This window comes from Cladophialophora immunda (assembly GCF_000835495.1).
Source record: "Cladophialophora immunda strain CBS 83496 unplaced genomic scaffold supercont1.2, whole genome shotgun sequence".
In the NCBI taxonomy this organism is placed as follows: Eukaryota; Fungi; Ascomycota; class Eurotiomycetes; order Chaetothyriales; family Herpotrichiellaceae; genus Cladophialophora; species Cladophialophora immunda.
Genome location: NW_015622542.1, coordinates 1,593,880 through 1,608,054, shown reverse-complemented (window position 1 = coordinate 1,608,054; position 14,175 = coordinate 1,593,880). Strand labels below are relative to the sequence as shown.

The window sequence follows — 14,175 nt, the reverse complement described above, 5'->3', positions numbered from 1 at the left end:
GGTTCGATTACATTTTTTAACGCGGAAAATCATTCATTGCGTGAGGCCATTGCTTCCTCGAAGAGTAGGCTAGCTTACTTCGATCCCGTCTGCTCAGAAAATCTGACGCCACAGAGTCTGGTCCTACATCATGGGAGATCTTACGGCGGTAAGTTTCTGGAGAAACGATTTGGCGCGAGTGCCAGACATACTTCTATATCTTGGCCGTCACCCTATGTGCCCCCCGCATTGCGGGTTATTGTCGTTACTTCTCATCTCCTCGCTCAGCATCGCTATTGAGGAACAAGAACTAAGCTGATGGCGTCAATCCTCCAGCACGCGCGACGAGTGGCATTCGACAGCCACAAGGGTGATCATATCTCAAGCCATGCCGTCAGAAAGCTATCACGATCGGCGCCATTGTCCCTATTCATTGACGCATTGGAAGCAGATGGGTGTGTGATCGTCAAGGACTTTACCGACAAAGCCACGCTTGAGAAGGCGGACTGGGAGGTACGGCCGTGGCTTGACCAACAGGCAAACGGGGTGAAAGTAGGAGGCAAGTTCTCCTCAACCATACAAAACTACCACTCTTCTCTATCTAACTAGCTTCCAGCACTTCAAGGCAAAACAAGGACGGTAACCAGACTCATTGGGAAAAGCGAAACGGTACGGGAGAAGTTCTTTGCCGACCCGCTGTATCAAGCTTTGTGCGAACATTTTCTGGCACTTGAGACGACCCATTATTACGGCAACAAACCCGTTACGACAACCAGTCACCCGCTTCTCTCAATCTCAATTGCATTTGATATCCCTCCGGGAACTTCTGCGCAGGGTCTTCACCGCGACGACAAGAACCACCATGCTCGCCATAGCCATGCCGACAAGTACGCAAAGGGTCGCGACATGCTATTAGGACTGTTTGTCCCAGCATGTGACACAATCAAGGCCAACGGTGCCACAAGAGTCGTCCCTGGCAGCCATCTATGGGGCGATGAGATGCCTGACTTTGGTGCCGACGGAACCCGTGGAGTTGTCGACGCAGAGATGCGCATGGGCGAGGCGTTCATCATGCTGGGCAGTCTTTATCACGGAGGTGGATCGTATGAAAAGCCGCTGGGGACAACAAAAGACGGTGCTAGAGAAAGCAGGACGGTTTATGCCATGTTCTCATGCACTGGCGTGCATCGGCAGGAAGAGATATCATTTCTGTCATATTCGATCGACGAGGTCAAAACCTACTCAAAGATTGTGCAGGAACGTCTGGGATGGAAGCAGAGCGAGCCAAACTTAGGCTGGGTCGACCTGAAGAGCCCAGAGTTCCTGTTGGCGCAATGAACGACGCAACTGTGCCTCTTCATCAATCATCAAAACTCGGAGCAAGCACGGTACAGCTGAACCTGACGTCCCCGCTACCTGCCGCCTCCTCACGTTTGAGGAATGGAAGGGGCCCCAAACCGAGCGCTTTGTCACTCAATACATCCTCATCTTTCTCGAGCATACCACGATCGACCGGCCCTTTTCTTCTTCCTTCCAACTCCCACAAATGTCCGTCCTTGCCCTTGACAAATGCGATGAAAGCATGGCCGGGATCTTCACCCAGTGGGGGTGCTGTGCTGTCACCGGACTGGGCGGCTGCGGCGTGAGCAATTTCCAGCATTTCTGAGTCGTGAAGGAACTGAGCTCGCTCAGCGGGTTTAAGTGGAGTTGTATCTTTGACCAATTTCTCGAGGTCACTCCCTTCTTGGATGAAGTCGGCTGCCGTCCCATTGGTGGTGCAATGGAGGAGGCCGATGAGGCCACAGGCATGGTGAATTGTTTGGTGGTAGAACATGACGGGCTCTCCGGGGCCTGAGCCATCGTAGTCTGCTTCGGCCTCATTGGTTTTGCCATAGTGGGCTTCAGCGGTTGTTGTAACTGGGTAGGTGAACAGGAGAGCGCTGGCCGGTCGAGGTAAGAAGGCCACCAAGTCGGGGTCAGTCAAGCTGTATGCATCGTGGAAAGAGAGTGCTGGAGACAGCCCCAGTCGATGGGCCAATTTGGTCATGACTCTGGGGTTGTTCTCTGTGAATATAAGACAACGTGGATCAGCATGTTGCTCACACAATCTTGGGCTCGGGATTGAGTTCACCAAGCGGAATGAAGGTCTTCTGAGCAGACATCTTGGGGTTGTAGACGCAATTAGTACTCTTCTGTTCGTTCGTCTAATGAATCCGGCTGTCTTGAAGCAAATGTGAAGTTCGTGACTCGAAGGTGAAGTTCTGGAGAAAGCCAGCATTCAAAGCGAAAGGCAGCCTTGCGTGACGTACTCAGTGGGATGGACCCCAAGGCTGAATTTGGAGTCCCTCCTCGACGCGGAGAAATTGGCCCTGCGGTACCTTTATCGCGTCACACCATGTCCGATATTCACGCTCCCCATTGCGTGACTACGTCGTCGACTGATATATCACCCTTGTGAATTGACGACAAGCCAAGTTTGCGCTCGAGCATGCGGTTCAAACAATAACACTTTCCCCTTAATATTGGTCCTATGCGAGCCATCCTGCCTGGGCGACCTCAATCCAAGCGACAGGCCCTTTGCACCGCGCAGTGGTGTGGCCTGCGTCTGGTCGTGAGTTGTCTTGTTTTCTGCTACTGTCAGCTACAATCTTGACAAGGTGTTTAGGCATATATCTCCGGCAATGCCGCCGTCATCCTCAGCGGCCCTCGATCGATCCTCCAGACCATCTACGTCGACACCGTCGATTCCCTCACTGCGATAACCATCGAAGAGACTACTGGTCGGATAGCACTGTGCGATGCAAACCATGTCTATATCTACAGACCTGTCGGTCGCGATGAGGGTGTGCTGAGATGGACTCAGGTCCACGAGTTGAAGAATCCTGCTGAACTGCGGGTGGAATCTTTGTCCTGGGGATCTTCTCAGGAACTCTTGCTTGGTGGTTCGAGGCTTGTCCTGTGGTTTATACCTGAATCTGGTTCCCCTGTCATCGCTTGGAACCAGCCGCTGGCGTATCCCACAGCACTCGCATACCTTTCTCCCGACAGTAGCTTGGTCGCCTCAGTGGGCCAGTATGACCGACTCGTGAAGATATGGAGACGGCTTTCGTATGAAGTTGAGGGCACCAGATTCGATGTTTCCTATCTACCACATCCGGCTGCGGTCACAAATTTGCACTGGCGGAAACCATGGCACGAGGAACAGAACCTGGACAACCTTCTCTACACGTTTTGCTCCGACAATCACATCCGCGCCTGGACCACCTTCGATCCCCACGCCCTGACCGTTCTACAACTGGTCGGCGAGATCAACATGAACGCCTCGATCCAGCCACGGAGGCTGAGTGCCAATTCCATCAGTACCAGACGATATGCCTTCATCATTGACAGCCGTGACTTTTCGACGGCCACAGAAAAGGCGGTCCAGAGCTCTACTACCAAAACAGCGGACCATGCCCTTGAGCATCTCATCGAGATTGCCAATCGAAGCCCAGAGATCTGCGTCGTCCTGGACAGTCTGGGCCACATGTCTGTGTGGGGATTAGAGAATGCCGGGTACAAGAACAGAATGCCTCCTTCGGTGTTTCACATTTCACATGTCGACGGCATGAATATCCATGTTCCACAACTCAGCGACCCGTTGGAAGATTATGTACAATTCTGTATCTTCGCTGGTGGCGCAACTCCGTCATCGTTGTCAATCCTCCTCCACTCTTTTGCGGGTGACATTGATTGGTATGACAGCCAAATCACGCATCTCTTTGATACAGCCGCGAGGCGAGATAGGGCCGAACTGATTTCAACACTGGCGGGACACGGTACGCCAGTTCGACGAATCGTCCGAAATGTAGTTGGCAACGTCGTCTTGTCCAGTACAGACGACGGCAACACCAGCATCTGGCAGCACGAAGGAACTCTATCCAGGGCTCCTCTCTTGCGAAGGAGTTCGTTCAACGTCAACATTGAGATCAAAGACGCGGTGATCTTGTCTCGCGGGCGATATGCGGCAATTCTGAGTAGCCATGGTCTCGAACTATGGGATATTCGCGAAGCAAAAGCCAAAAGGCTTGGTGTCTGGACTCCCGAGGGGAATCGTTTCCCAGAGCGCATTACGCAAAGTCGAATCGCCAGCGAACGAGAACTGACCAGTCGGGTTATCGTGGGGTATTACGCGGACGGGACTGTTGAAGCCTGGGAACTGCTCCTTCCAGCAAAAGAACCCGGTGCAACAAACGGTTATCGCGAGATGATACGATCATTAGGGGATGTCCGGCTGCACGCGCACAATCGGTACAACGCCTTGATTTCTGTTTGTGACAACATGAGCACCAACAACCGACCGGCTGATCCACGTGAGATCAACGCTCTAGGCTTTGCTGCAGCACTTGCCAAGGAAGGCACCTTGGAGATGGTCAGGTCTCAGGAAGAACCAGATTCTACAAAGCCACACCTCATATCTGGCGCTTTGATCGAGACCAACATTCGTCAGCCGCGAGCGATCAGTGCAAGCGGGTATGGTAAGATCGTTGTTGTCAATGATGACAGCACCATGCTCAGCATATGGGACGGCAAGACCGGCTCGTGGGAGTACGACCATGAGCTCGATGGGACTGACACCGTGCATACATTTGCGTGGGCCGTCTCACCACAAGGTTTGGCCTTGGTTGCAGTCTGCTTTGACTACCACATCGTCATTCTAGGCCAGGTCCGATACGCCTACCCAGGTCGTGAATCGGCATGGGTAGATTTGCGGCACATCAGAATAAGGGACTATACCACCCACTCAATTGGAGACCTATGCTGGCTGAGAAGCGGCGATCTCGTCGTGGGAGCCGGCATTCAGCTTTTCGTCTTCAAGGGATACGCGAGTAGCCACCACAATGAGTCTGCCAAGCCACTTCGAGATGTGCGAGCAAAGATGCGAAATAAAGAAACTTTCGCCCTGATGGCAATGCTGAACGCCTTGGTTCCCGTTTTCCATCCGACATTTCTCGCCCTACTTACATGCATCGGAGCGGTGAAGGCCGCCAAGAACGTGTTCAATCACCTTCATCGGGATCTGAAGTACTTCAGTGAAGGGGATGAGTTGTCCAGCCTCCTCAACATCCGGCCTGACAGAATCACAAGTGCCGCGAACAAGAGCCAGCCGGTTGACAAGCCATTCTATACCATGAACGGTGATCTGAATGGGGACACCGAGAACCCCCGGCTTTCAGATTACGCAGAAAGTCTTGATGGTAACTTGCGACGGTATAGACTGTGGCAGCTGACGAACGATGAACAAACTAAACTAGTGGAACAGGTGGAAGTGGTCTCAGAGATAGAGAAGCACGAGGAGTCAGTCGATGCCAACGGTCAGCGCTATCTTCAGGCACTTTACACATGCGGCGAGAAAGGTGTTCCATGGAGTGCAATTGCATTCGCCTCGCTGAGCACCTCCCAGGAAGTTCTTGTTGACCTGGTTACTCGCTGGTATGGTGGTAAACTCACCTGGGAAGCAGCGCACAAGTCGGGACTATTTTGCTGGCTCTCTGATGTGGAAGCCCTTCGGCAGCAGATGGAGAATGTTGGTCGAACCGAGTTTACAAGGAACGAAGACCGCAACCCAGTGGATTGTTCCCTATATTATCTTTCCCTTCGAAAAAAGTCCGTCCTCTTGGGGCTCTGGAGAACGTCGATCGGGGTTAGAGAAAAAGAAAACACCATGAAGCTGTTGGCTAACAACTTCGACGACCCGAGATGGAAAGCCAGCGCGCTGAAGAACGCATATGCCTTGCTTAGCAAGCGACGTTTTCACTACGCGGCTGCCTTCTTCTTGCTTGCGGACAGTCCCTGGGACGCGATCAATGTCTGCATACATCAGCTACAAGATTTGCAGCTCGCCATTGCCATTGCAAGGGTATACGAGAGTGAAAGCAGCAAACAATCCTCTACTTTAACTCGGTTATTGGAACAGACCATTCTCCCCTTGGCCGTTGACAGCGAGCAAGGACGGTGGATGGCGAGTTGGGCGTATGCGGCAATCCTTGATCACAAGGACGTGGCCATCCAGGTCCTCGTACATCCTGTGCACAAAATCGTGGGCAAGCCCCTACTCGACGGATACGAGGAGACAGGAATGGTTGGATCACTCAGCTACGCCGCCAACGACCCTCTTCTGGCCCTACTGTACACCCAACTTCGGGCCCAGCTGGCGAAGCGAAATGAATGGCGCAGCGAGGTCCTCAGCGCAAGAGATGAATGGAGTTTCGTCATGCGCTGCGTGAGGCAGTATCTCCATATGGGGTGCGACGTTCTAGCACTGTCCCTCGTCAGAGACTGGGAGTTTATCGCTGAAAGCCCAGCCAAGCAAACCGTCAAAGCGACCGTGGACGAAGTTCCCCTACCACCCAGCCCGGGCCTCCAGCGCCGAAAGACATTCTACGATCTCGAGAAGGAAGAAGACGAGGAGAATATCCCGCAGGCAGAGAAGAAGAAGGAGCAGCAGAAGAAAAAGCCGATGCCGACCATGTTCGAGGAGCCGAGCGCGGACAGTCTACTCGATAGTTTTGGATTCTGATGATGTTGGTTCCGAAGAGGTGATGGGAATCAATGGCTGTTTTATCATTTAGACCTTTGTCGTCGGCAGTTTCTTGTCGTTTGTGATTGTGGCGTTTGGTGTCATCTATGTATGCCCACGGAGAGAACTCTGGATCTTGCTCAAGGGAAAGACAAGAGGAGCACGCCGACTAACAGTCGTCAAAGATCGCGTGGCTTTCAATGAGCCGGACAAGCGAGCCTTCCCGACATATAGACTGTCCGTATGTGATCTCTATCAAGCCGAATAGCCGAGATATATTTTCTTCTCGGTCGTTAGTGTTCCCACCAAAAGCCACTTGGACATTATGCATCTCGACATACATAGTAGACGTCTCTTCAACCCCATGGGGATCATTGCCCCGGTTTTCTACTCTCTGTGCATTACCAGGTGCTTTGACCGTGACCATGGATTTCCCAAAACAAATCGAAGTTGGGCAGGTCGAAGACGTGGCCGATCTGGAGTCTTCCACCGAGAAACACTCAGATCTGATCAACCCCGTCGTCGACGTTCAGCATGAGGACGAGAAGATCTCCTGGCGACTTGCCCTTGCGTTCATCGTAAGCTTGACTTCATCTGCGAACATGCGAGGAAAGGCCTAACGTCCGAGCAGGCCTTGGTATTTCAGGTGATCTGCTATGAGACGACACTTCTCATTCCCTCGACCATTTTGAGCTACATTGAAGCGGACCTCGGGCCTGACCCTTCGTATACCTGGATTGCGAATTCGTGGTCCCTTTGCGCGGCCATCATTGTCAGTATTGCTGGCCGCCTGGGCGACATCTTTGGCCGGCGATACTTCATGCTATGCGGTAGCACCCTGGCCTTTATTGGAACAATCAGTATGTACCACGATGGGTAGATTGCCCTGCGTGTCTCTTCTACGACACTTCTGCTGACCATTTTCTTTGTCGGCCCCCCAGTTGGTGCCACGGGAAAGAGTATTCCCCAAATGATTGTCAGCGGCATCTTCTTCGGCATCGCGGCGGGAATCCAGGAAACTTACTATGCATGCCTGATGGAACTGGTGCCCTACAAGAAAAGGACCTTCTTTATTGGTAAATTTGCAATGGCTATGAGTGTGACTCCCACAGCCAGCTGACATATGTGTGCTAGGTCTGGGATGCGTCTGCGGTCTGCCAGCTTTGGTGTCTCCCCTGATCGCTTACGGTATCATGGATCACTCTGCTCTGGGCTGGAAAGCCTGCTACTGGTACATGTGCGCTGTCGCTGCCGTTGCCTTCTTGCTCCTCTTCTTCTTCTACCAGCCTCCGAACTTCGAGAACAAGTATCACGGCACAAAACACCGGCTGGAGCTTGCCAAGGAGATCGACTACGTTGGGCTGCTTCTCTTCACGTCTGCCGGGATTCTCTTCCTCGTTGGACTCAACTTCGGCGGTCGTCGTTATCCCTGGAAGTCGCCACAGACGTTGGCTCCACTGGTACTAGGGCTCGTCCTCTGGGTAGCGTTCGGCGCGTGGGAGAACTGGACGAATTCGAAGCTCCCTCTGATGCCCCCTCGATTGTTTCGCAATGTTCGCTCGTAAGCATGATGCACGGAAAAGCAGATGTACTGATACTCACCGTACTACCAGGTTCGTGGTGGTTCTCGTAGTATCCTTTGTGAGCGGGATGTTCTACTACAGCCTGCCGGTGCTCTGGCCTCAGGAGACTGCACTTCTTTTCGTTCCTGCCAATGCCACCATACTGCGCGGCGTCTACGCAACAATCACGAATCTGGGGACTTGGGGTAAGCCATCCAACACGAATCGTGATTTTTTTTGGGAGACTGATCTTCGCCTTACCAGTTGCTGGCATCTCCATCGTCCTGATATTCTCGCGCCTGAACCATGAGCGATGGCAAATTGTCTTTTGCCTCGTCATTCAAATCGCCCTAACCGGCTCTCTTGCGTCGCTGGGCGTCAACGACAACGCACAAGCGGTTGCCACCGTCTTCATCCTCTCGTGCTTCGTTAACCAGCCCTTGTTCCTTTCCTTCCCCATTATTTCGCTAGCTCTAGAGGATCAGGCTGATATGTAAGTAAAGGCTTTCCGTCTTATCCGGCTATTGCGTCACACACGACTGATCTATCTTGCTTCAGTGGTGTCGCATCAGGAGTGCTATCCACCATTCGCCTCATGGGAGGGGCGATCGGGGTGGCCATCTACAGCACGATCCTTTCAAACGCCTATTCCGGTCGGCTGGTTCGAAACATCAATGAAGTCGTGGCCGCCACAGGATTTCCGAAGTCGGAGACTGCGTTACTAGTCACAGCTGCCGTTGCGAACACTGCCAAAGCCTACAAGACGGTACCTCACATCACCAACGAGGTTATAAGCCTGTGTGAACTTGCGGTCAAGAAGGGCTACGTGTATGCCACTGGTGTGGTATGGCTGACTGCCGTTGGATTTGGCGGGCTGGCGGTTATATGTGCCTGTTTCATCAGGAGCACGCCGCAGTCTCAGAAGACAGGGGCAAGGGCTGTAAAGCTGTTGAACGAGCAGTCGACCGTGAACGACACAGGTGAATGAACAGCAGCATATGTACGAGCAGTTGTAGCACTGTCAGGACATGAGGGCGCGACCCTCTTCATGCAAGGCATCGTTTGGACGTCGTTGAGAGGGCCGGTCGCGTAGGTTTCTTCGCCGTCCGAAGAAAAGCAATTTGGCTAGATATTTATGAAATACCGCTTCGTGATCGAAACACAGCCCATCCAGGAAGACATCATAGGCCAATCCCGGCCGCTCTCCCCCTTTTCAATCGCTCACCCAAATGCATTCGAAGATATCTCTCAAGAGACTAAGGATCGGATCACCATATTCGATGGCAAAATGGATTTTTCAGTACTGCCGAAGCCGCCTCCATATCGTCCGGCATGCTGCTGGTGAGAACCCGACGAGGCAACAAGGCTGTGACCGAGGTAGCGCTCGGTTTTACAACAACGAAGTGATGGTCCACGACGGGGGCCATGAATCAATCCGTGACGAGTCCACGAAACCCTTTTGCCGAGTTGGCCGGGATGGAGGGCAACGTGCCGGCTGCGACAGCCCTCGTCTGCAACCAGAGCGATTGCCGTGTCCCAAGTATGGTACATACAGTATAAGTAGTTGGTTGGAAGGCCCTCACACTATCCCTGTTGCAGCAGATCCAGGAACCAACTAATTACCTCCTTCGTTACTTATTTCTCCGTCCAACACTTCGCCGCCTCGACAATGTCCCCAGGAAGACTACAAGGTCTTCAGATCCCGGAGTCCACCGTGGCTATTACCACGAAAATCATCGACCTGACGACCATCTCCGGCTCCTCGGCCAACAACCTGTACCACCCGCCGATTCCTGGCGTCGAGCGCGTCAGACCCGTGCCCTCGCTGTCGTTCCTCCTCGAACACCCTTCTGGTCAAAGGCTGTTGTTCGATCTCGGCGTCCCGAAAGATCTCACCGTGCTCGGACCAGAGGTTGCCGATCGGCTGAAGAAGGTTGGTCATCGTATCGAAGTGGAGAAAGACGTGGCGGAAGTGCTCGAGGAGAACAACATTAGGCGAGACGAGGTTAACGCGGTGATTTGGAGGTGCGTTTAGGGAGGTGCACGCCGCCATGTCTCCAAACACGAGGCTGATGGTCAGGTCGCAGTCACACTCATTGGGATCACAAGGGCGATGTGGCTCTGTTTCCCCCAACGACCACACTAGTCCTCGGCCCTGGCGCACAGGAAACCTTTTTGGGCCCTGGCGGAGGCAACTCGGGAGTCGGGGGCATCAATGAGAGGGACGTCAAGTAAGCGGTTTCGTTTTCTATCCATCGCAGGGAGCGACTTCGGCTAAAACGGACGGCATGTAGAGGCAGAAAGATCCACGAGCTCAACTTTCAAGGCCCCGGGTCTTTGGAGATCGGCAGCTTTCGCGCCTTTGACTATTTCCTCGACGGCTCGCTCTACCTCCTCGACACGCCGGGACACAGCGTCGGCCACCTGTGTGCTCTGGTTAGAACGACCGCAGACCCCGCCACGTTCCTCTTCTTGGGCGGCGACTGTGCGCACCACTGCGCCGAATTCAGACCCTCAGCACCGCTTCCCCTGCCGGCCTCGATCCTGCCCAACCCTCTGCCGTCAATGGACCGGGCGGTGCCTTTCTGCCCCGGATCGTGTTTCGAGGACCTGAACGCCTCCCGAGGCCGACCCCCCAAGGGACCGCTGTGGCAACCAAAATGGGGGGCTGACCTGGAGGAAGCCATCCGTACCATCGGCAGGATGCAGGAGTTCGACGGCGACGACAACGTGCTGGTACTGCTCGCGCACGATTCCTGCGTGAGGCATGTAGAAATGCCTTTCTTCCCCGAGGCGGTGAATGACTGGAAGGCGCGCGGGCTGGGGAGGGATCTCAAATGGGAATGGATAGCTGATATAGAGAAGGGCCTCCCTGCGAGGAAGTAGTTGGTCCTTTTACAATATGCATAGACAAAGTCCCTACCGTTCGTGGAGAGATGACATGCGAGATGATCATTTCCCCCTCGGTGGGAATTAGACGATACAACGAAGCCCACAATACTATCCTGCGCACTTCCCCAACGGAGAACGATCATCTCATTGTCCTGGTGCGCGAGATGCTATTTGCGTTGTTGGTCCTCGTTAAACAGCATTCTCCTCACCCTTGGAGAATGGGCCTTGTCAGGATTAATGGGGTTGTTATACCATAATGCCGATGCCTCGGCTCCTCATCCTTGGACCGAGATAATAAAGGAGTCGTGAGACAACTTGCAGTCAGTGATGGCATTGAGAATCAATCCTTATCTCTGCGAACGCTAGCGGGCTTCTGGGTGTGTGCCGACCAAGCGGTCTGTCCGAAGAGCCTCGACACATGAACGACGTCCGCGCGGCCGACGGCGTCCCATCTCCCGGTGGACGCGGTCGACGACGAGCCAAAATCGCCTGCCGCAACTGCAACTCGAGGAAGGTTCGTTGCAATGTTGCTGCTGTTGGACGGCCATGTGCGAACTGCTCGCTAGACCGTGTCGAGTGTCAGGTGGTCCCTCGCAAGAAAAGAGGGTAAGCGGTATTCACCTTGTCTGGGAGACTGATGCGAATTCATGGATATAGTGCCAACAATGCCGGAGACAACTCTGACTTGGCACCCGCGAGGTCTGAGATGCTCCCTCACCTGCACCCGACCGGTGCCGATGGATCTACTCCACAGCGCGAAGACGAGTGTGAGGTCCTGAATCGCGCTTCCAAAGGGAGCGCATTTCTTGCGCCTTCACAGGGCAGCCCGTGGCCAATAAACCGTGCAGCCCTGTCATATACAGGTAGAGAAGATCCCCCAACCCGGGAAATACCTCCTAACTTCGAACAGGCGACGACGGCGAAACAGCTGGATCGTTGGGGGAGCTGCTCAAGCCTGTGGATTCGGCGCAGACGTTCATCTTCGAAACGTACTTGGTTCCAGGCTATGCTGCGAAGAAGACGCCGCCGGAGGAACTTGAGTTCCTGCGAGTCAAAGGCGCCTTCTCTATCCCCCCTAAAGATGTCTGTGACAAAGCAGTGATCGCTTTCTTTCGCAATGCGCACCCTCTCCTTCCTGTTCTCGACGCAAAGTCCTTTTTGGACCAGTACTCCCGGCGTGGCTGCGAAGGCGTCAGTCTCATCCTGTTATGGAGCATTCTCCACGTCGCCGCCAGTGTGAGACCTGATCTCACCTGCTTTCATCCTTCGCCGTCTAACACTGCAAAAAATAGTTCCTGCCCATGGAAACGGTAAGAAAGTCCGGGTTTCAGACGAAAAAGGCCATGAAGCTCGCAATGTACCAGCATGTCAAGGTTCGTACGCTCGAGTGGATGCGCAGGGTGACATGAAATCAGTCTAACCGCCACTCCAAAGCTGCTTTACGACAACAACCAGGAGACCGACCACTTCGCATTGGTGCAGGCCGTTATCATTCTGGGATACTGGCACCCAGACAGCCAGGACCGGTTTGAGGCCTGGCACTGGACGGGAATCGCGATCTCAATGGCTCAGAGCATGGGATTACATCGCTCCGCCTTCGGTGAGAGGCCGCGAGGTCCCCTACCGGCCGACAAGATACGTTTGGCCCGGCGAATCTGGTGGTCTTGCGTGGTCCGAGACCGATGGCTTGCCTTCATCAAAGGGCGGCCGATGAGGATTGATTTGGAGGACTGCGACACGCCCTTGCCAAGTCCCTCCGACGTCGCTGAAGACCTGGATGCGGTTCCTCGCCTTGTAAAGGAGAAGTGCATCGTTTATTCGTCGAACGTCGTTGGCGAGCTATGGAGCAGCTTCGCGAGGTTAAGCATCTTGTTGGGCAGAATTTTGAGGCTACATTCGAAGAATCTGGGACGAGTTGACGCCGCAGAACTCGAGAAATACGAGGCTGAACTGCAAGAATATGCAGCCCTGGCCACGATTGGGCAGTCATCGAATCCGTATGAGCAGCTCTTCGCTTGCCAGGTTCGACTTCATCACGAGTCATTTCTCCCCATTCCCTTCCCTCCCACGACAGCCTTTGCTGACGTATACATAGAGCCATCACAATCATGCTGTTCCGCCCGTTTGTCCTGTCTCGCCCCAAGGATCCCGTGGATGCGGTGCAGTCGTCGCACAGGACCAAAGCAGCCCAGAAAACGCGAGCTGCTGCAAACAACATGAACGCCATTCTGGAGCAAATCATGAACTTGGACCTGGTCGATGCTATAAGTCCCGCAATGTGGGTATCTAGTCTGTCCAACCACTCCAAAGCTGAGCCGTCATCTAGCATCAGCCCCTTGGTCCTGGCCATGCAGATCCATCTGCTGGACTGTACGTCCAGTACTCGTTCGATCTCGCGCCTTGGGCACCACAGGTTGCAGCTGTGTATGATCTTCCAGGCGGAGCTGAAAGACACCTACTGGGGTGCCGACGGAGCCTTCCAGATGTTCGAACGCGCGCAAGAGAAGCTGCTGAAGACGGCCGATCGAGCGGGCAAACAGAATCCCTCCACCGCCTTGCCGAATCCCGAGTCGGCGCAACCGCCTACGACTTTGACACCGACGTCCAACGACCTCAGTCAGAGCGAGATGATGCCCTCGGTCGATGACATCCTGGCTTTCGACTTCGCCTTTACCGGGTCGCAAGACTGTTTCATGAATGGCATTGACTATCAGTGAGTTTCTCGGCCCGAAGCCCTCTCGTGGCTTGGACGTCCACGGATCAGAGCTAACCAAGCCATCCCGAACCCGACAGAAACGACGGGTCTGACCTGCTGAATTCTTTTTTGGGCCTGGAAGAATTCAACGAATTTGTCGAGACCAGTCAGGCGGCGTCTACTGCGTGAGACGGTCGTGTCTGCACCCGCCTATTCGAAACAACAACAACAAAAACAAATCTGTATGAGAGAATAATCTGGACTTGAATGAGGGGATCTCTCGTCGTGCCGTTTTGTGAGGATGGATATCACGGTCGGCCGCTGATCTACAAAGTGTACAAGCAAAATTCCCCGGTGGAAAAAAAAAACGGCGTTCTCATGCTGAAATAGCTGTGCCTAGTAACAGGATATGCTAATGCTTATAAGAAAATGGCGCTCGAACTGCTGACTAACAGCCTCTTGTGAGCCACATGGTTCAACTTCATCTG

General features: G+C 53.7%; 4 protein-coding genes across 5 annotated transcripts; 3 read left to right on the top strand and 1 right to left on the bottom strand.

Moving 5' to 3' along the window:
* Positions 1-297: 297 nt before the first annotated feature.
* Positions 298-1,317, top strand: PV07_02881 (uncharacterized protein; the record flags this gene model as incomplete). Its single annotated transcript, XM_016389529.1, has 2 exons — positions 298-531; positions 589-1,317. 2 exons carry the CDS (start codon positions 298-300, stop codon positions 1,315-1,317), a joined length of 963 nt encoding a protein of 320 aa, XP_016251431.1.
* PV07_02880 lies at positions 1,133-2,302 on the bottom strand. 2 transcript variants are annotated; one of them, XM_016389528.1, is made up of 2 exons: positions 2,111-2,302; positions 1,133-2,043 (listed from the first exon to the last, which is right to left on the bottom strand). In XM_016389528.1, exons 1-2 carry the CDS (start codon positions 2,139-2,141, stop codon positions 1,340-1,342), a joined length of 735 nt encoding a protein of 244 aa, XP_016251430.1. In that variant the 5' UTR covers positions 2,142-2,302; the 3' UTR covers positions 1,133-1,339. The 2 variants fall into 2 exon arrangements, with proteins under 2 accessions (XP_016251430.1, XP_016251429.1); XM_016389527.1 differs by having other exon boundaries at positions 1,133-2,302.
* A 63-nt stretch (positions 2,303-2,365) lies between these two features.
* Positions 2,366-6,894, top strand: PV07_02879 (uncharacterized protein). Its single transcript, XM_016389526.1, has 2 exons — positions 2,366-2,590; positions 2,645-6,894. The coding sequence occupies exons 1-2, from the start codon at positions 2,510-2,512 to the stop codon at positions 6,536-6,538; spliced, it is 3,975 nt and encodes a 1,324-aa protein (XP_016251428.1). The 5' UTR covers positions 2,366-2,509; the 3' UTR covers positions 6,539-6,894.
* Positions 6,895-9,769: 2,875 nt separating this feature from the next.
* PV07_02878 (uncharacterized protein) lies at positions 9,770-13,876 on the top strand (the record flags this gene model as incomplete). Its single annotated transcript, XM_016389525.1, has 10 exons — positions 9,770-10,125; positions 10,188-10,331; positions 10,395-10,982; positions 11,650-11,855; positions 11,903-12,228; positions 12,285-12,365; positions 12,427-12,989; positions 13,088-13,270; positions 13,319-13,705; positions 13,786-13,876. The coding sequence occupies 10 exons, from the start codon at positions 9,770-9,772 to the stop codon at positions 13,874-13,876; spliced, it is 2,925 nt and encodes a 974-aa protein (XP_016251427.1).
* Positions 13,877-14,175: the final 299 nt, after the last annotated feature.

What these genes read in the sequence shown, in the direction of transcription:
- PV07_02880 (XM_016389527.1), bottom strand. Translation starts at nt 2,257, where the DNA reads ATGCTGGCTTTCTCCAGAACTTCACCTTCGAGTCACGAACTTCACATT.
- PV07_02879 (XM_016389526.1), top strand. Translation starts at nt 2,510, where the DNA reads ATGCGAGCCATCCTGCCTGGGCGACCTCAATCCAAGCGACAGGCCCTT. An exon ending in GGTGTGGCCTGCGTCTGGTC is followed by an intron (nt 2,591 to 2,644) that starts GTGAGTTGTCTT and finishes CAAGGTGTTTAG; the next exon opens with GCATATATCTCCGGCAATGC.